Below are 8,137 nucleotides of genomic sequence, written 5' to 3'. Positions count from 1 at the left end.
CGATACCAGTATCGAGTCTCGACATTTTTCTTTTCTCCCGTAGGTCCTGTAACATAATTGTGTGTCCCCTGAGTGGCGTCACGGCATTTAAATCTAATCAATCCAATCACTAAAGCGTGTCCACCAATGTTTTTGAATGAAATTAGCAAACAGGTATTAAAAGTAAAACAAGTGAAGTCTGGCAGTTAACTTCGCTCGCGAGGATGGCTAAACGGGCGAAAAGGTCTACAGTTTGGCTTCATTTTACCAAGCTCAAAGATAAAGAGGAAGCGAAATGCAGCTTATGTTGCAAAATCATTTCTTGTAAAGGGGGGAACACAACCTCAATGGCCAAGCACATTAGCATTGTGCATCAAATAAAGGCCAAATGCAGTACCTTCGACTGTCTCCGAGTTGAAAAGACTCAGTCTCCTCCTCCTCCTCCTGCTGCTGCCGCCGCACCACAGACAGGCCCGTCTTCATCATCCACTCAAAGTACCAGCGGTAAGCGCACACAGACTTTGTAGCTTGTCCCGTCAGTTAAAAATAGTAATCCAATTGTGAAATCTGTGTTGTAATCGGCAGCATACAAGCTAGTTAGCTAGAAAAGTAAATAAAGTTTCAGACGTTTTTTTTTGTCAGGAAAAGGTTTGGGTTCGGTGATGAATTCATCTCTTGGATCAGTCTCCTTTACCCCAGCCTCCATTCAGACCAATTGCTTTAGGTCAAAATATTTCCCTCTACAGCAGGGCACAAGGCAAGGGTGCCCCCTCTCTCCTCAACTATTTACGCTTTCCATCGAATCGAATTCTTAGGGTAGAGAGGGAGCATAAGGTGTTATATAACATATATGTGGATGACCTACTGTTGTATGTCAGCAATCCAGTTGAATCAAGTATCATGTCTGTGCTGATGATGATTGGTAGGATCTCTTGGTACAAGCTTAACTTATCTAAGAGTTAACTGTTATCTATCAACAAAGTTACCCAGGGTCTATCATACTCCCAATTTCCTTTCAAATTGGCAGACAAATCCAGATATTTGGGTGTGATTGTGACTAGCATCAATGCAGTTGTCATTAATAATTCTTTATTTAGGCAACTAGATATTTTATACTTTATACATTTATATTAATGCCATGTTTCCCTCTTTTGAATTACAGCACAATAAATTAAATCTGCCTCACACCCAATTCTTTTGACTTCCAACAAATCGCAAATATATTAGATCTAATAGATGGATTTTTTGTTTCCTGCTGATCCCTCAACTAGGGGGATAATTTCATACATCTACAACTATGTCTAATCAGTTCCTATTTTCTGAAATCAGTTTTGGAGGAGGACTTTTCTGTTAAACTGACATTCGGTTGCCACAGTAGCCTTTCTTGACAGAATCGTTATGCGGGATTCTCTACACACTTGCAAACTCCGTTTTGTCTTGCATCTTTTAGATGATTTTCGAGTAGTTGACTTTCTCTCGTCACTGCCAGTCCACAGTATCTCTATAGTCAGAAGCTTTTCCAGGAGTTGGGAGTACCACTTTCCGAAGAGAAACTGTAGGCCCTTCTACGCGTTTGGAATTTCTTGGCATAACCCTTGAGAATGTGCTCATGCAAGCGTCTATGCAACAAGACAAGCTGTCTCACATCAGTACAGCTATCAAATCTGGTCTACCACCTCCATTCTCTGTAGAATATTTTCTCTAACTTTGCTATGAGCATTATCCCTCAAGGTTGTCCATATAATGCTTGTTGGTTTTGGCTACATCTGTTAAAATCTAAAGATACTGTGTCTTAGACAAGGCTGTTGCTCAGATATGTGGTTCTAGTCTTTGCGATGTGATGAATGGGCCGGCATTTCTTTCATAATGATTATGTGGAATTTGCAGATTTCTCCTAGTTTGACTGACGCAGTGCCTTTGTTGGTTTTGGTGGGTTCTCATAATGAGTGGTTTGCAGACGACAGAAATTCAGTCTCTTAAAACCAATTCTAAATTCACTTCTCTTTATGAACTCTACCCAATTGTCGTGTGGGGCAGCAGATGGTGCATTAATTGTTTTTACTTGAATCCCGTCATCTTCAAATGCAAAGTATCAAAGCTATGCTAACAGGGATTCAGTTTCACATTCGATGTAAAGATCCAGCATCCAAGAGTCTTCCAGCATCCCAGGAAATCCTTCCATTCAGCTGCTCCTCAATGGCTTTAAAAGGCGCATCGTCATGGCAACGATAAGACTCCTCACACAATTCACTGGTGCATGAATTGTTTTTCACTTCTATTGATGTTGGAAGAAGTTCTGTTAATGGCTTTTACGGGTTTTTCAGGTGTGAATATGCATGCACATCTCACGATTAATCCTAAGCATGATCTTCCCTTCTCTGATTTAATCTTAGAAGATCACATCACATGTACTCAATAATTCTTGAAGCACTCACAATCTGATAGATCTCACCAAGGCACTCAAATTGTGTTGCCTAGACTAACACCATATTTTGTCTATTCTCTTCTATGATGAAATCCCTGCATCATCGCTCCAACCCATCGGTTGGCTCCCTTGTTCATCGTTGATGGTTGCAACCAGTGACAAGATCGTGGTTCTGGCTTAAGCTGTGTGATCTCTGTTGAGCTGTGGCCTCCCCTGAACACTATTCCCTTCACTCCCTAAGATTGGTGCAATCTTAAATGAATGAGGCATGCTTGGACACTGCAAGCAAAACATGGACAAGTCGTAAAGCAGAAGATGAACCGTCACCAGATGTGCTCCCAAAGCAAGGCAAGGCAAAGACAAGAAAATATGACGAGACATATCTCGCCTTTGGCTTCACCTGTACAACGGTGGGTAATGAGGAGAGGCCACAGTGTGTTGTGTGTCTCAAAATACTAGCCTGTGACAGTTTGAAGCCAAACAAGCTAAGGCGCCACGTAGAGACAATACACCCAGAGCACAAAGACAAGTCAGTTGACTTTTTCAGAAAAAAACTCATAAACTGCCGTGCTCAATAGTGTCGCTTTACTAAAGCTGCATCCGTGCCCGCAAATGCCCAACTCGCTTCGTATAAAGTTGCCTACCGAGTGGCACAATGTAAAAAGCCGCACACAATAGCTGAAGAAGTAATACTTCCCTGTGTTATGGACATGGTTTCAACTATGCTTGATGACACAGCAGCCAGCAAGCTAAGGACTATTCCTCTGTCCGACAATACCATTGCCAGGTGCATTTATGATATGTCAAAGGACATAGAGGAGCAGCTTAATGATAAGGTGCGCGACACCTGCTTTGCTCTGCAGATGGATGAAGCAACTGACAGTAACAAAGACTTTTAACTGATAACGTACATCAGATTCATTGATGAAGATGATTTAAGGGAGGAATTGCTTTTCTGCAAAAAAGTTCTTGGCAGAGCCACTGCAGAAGAACTGTTTAAAATCATTGACACTTACTTGAAAGAGGCCAATCTGAAATGGGAGGACTGTGTGGGGATCTGCACAGATGGGGCTCAGGCTATGGCTTGGAAACATGGAGGGCTGCAAGCGCTCATCAAGCGCGTCTCCCCCAACGTGCAGTGGACGCACTGCATGATACACCGCAAGGCGCTGGAACTTGCATACCTCAGTGACATGTTTCTGAAACTCAATGAAGTGAATTTGCAGATGCAGGGCAAAAACACACCTTCCACATCTGGCAGATAAAATCACATCATTCATCAGAAAACTTGAGATGTGGCAGCAGCGAGTGAAAGATGGAAATATTGACTCATTTGAGAACTTGAAATCATTCATTGAAGTCAACAAGCTGAATAACACAGTGATCCCATGCATGGAAGCACACACTGAAAAAAAAAAGTCTTTACATAAAGGATTTACATAAAAAAAATTATGGACATCGGTTGCACGTTATGTTTACTCAAATTGATATATTCTGTACATTAGATTATTATTCGTTAAACAAACATGACTTTCTTACATAAATTAAAATTATTATTATTATATACTAATTTATACTAAATTAGTATATTAGATTATCTTGCTAAACTGACTGATTTTTTTTATATTAAATGAACGCTATTCTTTAATGTGTATGATATTTAATTATCATCAGTTGGACCAACATAATTTTTTTGCATGAAGCTAACCTAACTTCCACAGGTAAATTGGACACTATTAAGTTTGGTATTTAGCCTTTAAATATTTAAATTACTTTTATAAGATGATTGGTAATTTAAGAAATGAATTTCTACACCCCCAACCCCACTAAATCGAGCCGAATCTTTTACGGAAAATAAAAAAGGACGTGGCAATAGGCCGACATATCTTCAATAATTCACTCCAGACAGTGCATAATAAACATCCGTAATGACTAAAAATACAACTTGCTGTGTACAACCTGGGAAATCATATATATTGACAATTCAGTGGAAAAACAAAGTAAACACTATTTAATTGAAAATTTCCATTTATATTTATTAGAACATTGTTTCAAGCTTCAAGAAGGTACGGCAGTTAAAGAAAAATCACCCAAAACCCTAAAAATAGGGGTAGTAGTCTGTTTCAGTTTGATAAAAAAATAATAGTGGAAAAAGAAGCCTCCCACTCGCCCAAATAAATCAAACAATTGTAAGAGGTAGATGAAATAATGCATACAGTATTACCAGAAAAATAGTTGGATAGCCTTTTTTTTCCCAACAAAGACAGAACATTATTGGTGAACCCCAACCCGAAGCCAAAGCTACAGTGACCACAGGATAAGTAGGGGGGGGGAATTATGTTATAGTTCCATTTAAAAAAAAAAAAAAAGCCTCCTACCCACCCAAAAGAAAAGTCCAACAACTGGAAGAGGTAGGTGGTGACATAATGCATGTCTTAAGAAATCAAGCAAACAAGTTGGATAGCCTTTTTTTTTTCTTCTTCAACAAAGAAGACTGTCCCTGGAGTCAGAAATGTGTGCAGGTTCGTGTGGATAACAGAGGGAGATTTGTGCACACCATTTAGCAGAACCCGAAGCCAAAGCTACAGTCACCACACATTAAAACTCATCTATGTACATACAACACACTGACAGAGAATTTTCACTTGAATACACACCTGTCCTTTTGCTCTATGGTACATAGCACACAGCCTGACCATGACCACAGGATGTTCCATAATGTGAACATTGAAACAATTATAGTGGCTTGTTTGCAATTACCAGTGTTCACAAAAATCACCCCAAACTCTAAAAAAGGGGGGGAAATTATGTTATAGTTCCATTTAAAAAAAAAAAAAAAAAAAAAAAAAAAAGCCTCCTACCCGCCCAAAAGAAAAGTCCAACAACCGGAAGAGGTAGGGGACATAATGTATGTCTTTAGAAATCAAGCTCGAGAGCCTGGATAGCCAGTTCACTGATAAAGTCTGTTCTTCAGGACTTGGGCTTTTTTGGACAGTGCATTGCCTTCAAGCTCCATAACCACCTTCTGCAGCACTTCAAAGGTATACTTGAGTTCAGCAGGGTAGTTTAAGTTCAAAGAATATATTAGGCGAAACAACATGGCAGCAGCTAAGGGAACATTGTCCATATCCTGCATCACAATCTGGGACTCGAGGACAATGCCAATGTCCTCTGGTTTTTCACTGGCATCTCTGTGTTTCCAGACGTATATACCCATAGTGGTTTCCTCAATGGATTCCTGGAGGAGGGATTCATCTGCTGCCTGTACAATGCACAAAAAGAATCAAAGTGTGATTACACTACATGCCACATCCATATAGGGAATACTGCATATCTGTATTGAGTAATTTATTAAGATATCAAATCAAACTTTATTTATATGGCACTTTTCATACAGAAAGTAACACAAAGTGGCTCATAGAGTCTGAAAACCACACACATAACACACACTTTGATTTAAGCAATATTACCCAAGAGGGTAGGGACCGACAATCCTGACAGACTAATTATTAGAAACACTTCTCCAAAATAGTTTCAATAAAAAATGAGCATTAAAACCTTAAAGACAGTAGGATTTACAGCAATTATCATTATAATATTTTTGTAAATAATATCATCATAATCATGAGAAATCCATTCATTCTTGTTTAAACACATCCAGTAAACCAACAAAAGCAATTGAATAGTAATACTCACCACTACTACAAAGCCTTTGACACAGCACCCAGAGACATACCTTATATCAAATATTGGTCTTGGATGGAGGATATCTACACAGAAAAAATAAATAAATGTGAAACTCAACTCAAGGCAGGACATAACAATTGCAAAAGGCAGTGTTTCCCACAGGTTTTCAGGAGACTACGGGTGCGATCGGACCGTCCGACAGAGGGGGGGCGCGATCGCGGTGTATTTAATGTTTATCACCATTACAGCGCACCCTGTCCATGTGCCCGTGTTTGTGTGTGTAAGTGCATGAGCCAACGCGCGCGAGAGAGTGCAGGGAAGGAGGGGCTGACAGAGAGATATGAGAGACGGTATATATATATATTTTTCTGTGACAGACTGTGGCGGACCCATATGAGTTAATTAATGGAAAACACTGAAAGCCTAGCAACAACGACAGCTGAGAATATTACTGTCAAATATTGGTATTGGCCTCCTTATACATTTTTTTTAAAAATCACAGGCCATGTCTGCTCTGATACAAGTCAGTGATCCTTTCTCATCTATAATACACGATACCTAACGTTACTTTAATATCGCCTAGTCGGTTTTCCTCCATTTCGTTACAGCAGCCATGTTTCACCAAAGCCAATGTCAGAGTTACCCATCCCCCACACTCTTAACTTGTTTAATACCTCCGAGGTGCCAATTTGAAAAGAGAATAGACCTAGGCCTATGTTCTATGAATTTCCCCATACAAACTAGTTGCTGTGCACACATTACGTTAACAGACATAAAAACTAATAAAGAAAGATAAAGATATAAAGATAAAGATATTCAAGGAGGGCAGGCATGACCGCTACCATTAGCAACCAGTGAATGACCACAAACGTTAGCATGAAGACTGACTTGGATTTACTCGACATAACCGGCAAATAAAAAGCCAAACCTTTTCAAATCTTGATTATAAACACGCTGCTTCTAACACTGGCTCATATTTGACAAGTTTTTTTATTATCTTTATGTGTCCTGAGAAGCCCAAATCCATAGAAAATATCACAGCGAGGGAGAAAATGGCGGAGCCTGCAGGTCTTCAGCAACCGTTTCCTGTCCAGGAGCCCGCCCTAGGAGACGGCCTTTTCAACTTCCGGCTGATAGAACATAACTTTTTCCTTTCTTCTTTAAATGATGGAGACATGTAGGTTTTAAATTCCTCAATATTGAAATGCTTTTTAAAGATTTAATCATGTTTTGGAGAGAAATATAAATTAATTATGTAGCATAATGCATACTTGTAAATTGAACAACCCTCCTTCTTCCATTTTTTCAGTGCACTTCTCTGCCCTTCAGAAACATTTCCAGAGATATTTTCCAATGCAGGATCCCAAAGAATATGACTGGATCCGTGACCCCTTCAGTGCAACACCACCTGCCGACCTCAGCACAGCCGAGGAGGAACAGTTCATTGATGTCACCTCCGATTCAACAATGAGGCTGCACTTTAAGTCAAAGACACTGGCTGCATTTTGGATTGGAGCGGAGAAAGATTACCCACTGCTAGGTAAAAGAGCCCTGGCCATTCTTCTTCCTTTTGCCACATCCTACCTATGTGAGATTGTGGCTTCAATCAAGACAAAATACAGATCAAAGCTAGACATTGAAAATGAACTCAGAGTGGCAGTCTCACAACTGCAACCCAGATTTGAGAAGATGTGCAGCATGAAGCAAGCCCACACCAGTCCCTGAAAAGATGTGAGGGTTAAAGGTGTCATTTTTGCACAACAAATCTTTAGGTTTTTGTTTTTTAACTTACAGAGAGGCAATATTTGAAAAATTTCGTCAGCAATATTGAATACTGTTACACAGTTTTAAAAAAAACCTGTTAATCTGAAAATAATTACAATGTTAAGGTGGTTTGTTATCTTATTATTTATTTGTTATTACAAAAAAGGATGTAGTTTATTGCAGATTACTTTTATTTGTTTAAAAAAAGTTGCAGTTTGTTTTAATTGCAATGTATGAAATAAACTGCAATGGAGCTTGAAAACAAAATATTTGTTTGCGTAT

At 39.4% G+C, this 8,137-nt stretch overlaps 1 protein-coding gene across 1 annotated transcript; it reads left to right on the top strand.

Annotated features, from left to right (window-relative positions):
* Positions 1-7,113: 7,113 nt before the first annotated feature.
* On the top strand, positions 7,114-7,909 carry LOC127373585 (protein FAM200A-like). Its single transcript, XM_051418197.1, has 2 exons — positions 7,114-7,268; positions 7,401-7,909. Exons 1-2 carry the CDS (start codon positions 7,256-7,258, stop codon positions 7,814-7,816), a joined length of 429 nt encoding a protein of 142 aa, XP_051274157.1. The 5' UTR covers positions 7,114-7,255; the 3' UTR covers positions 7,817-7,909.
* Positions 7,910-8,137: the final 228 nt, after the last annotated feature.

Source organism: Dicentrarchus labrax, unplaced genomic scaffold (assembly GCF_905237075.1).
Source record: "Dicentrarchus labrax unplaced genomic scaffold, dlabrax2021, whole genome shotgun sequence".
NCBI classification, from domain to species: Eukaryota; Metazoa; Chordata; class Actinopteri; family Moronidae; genus Dicentrarchus; species Dicentrarchus labrax.
This window is presented reverse-complemented; position numbering and strand designations above follow the sequence as displayed.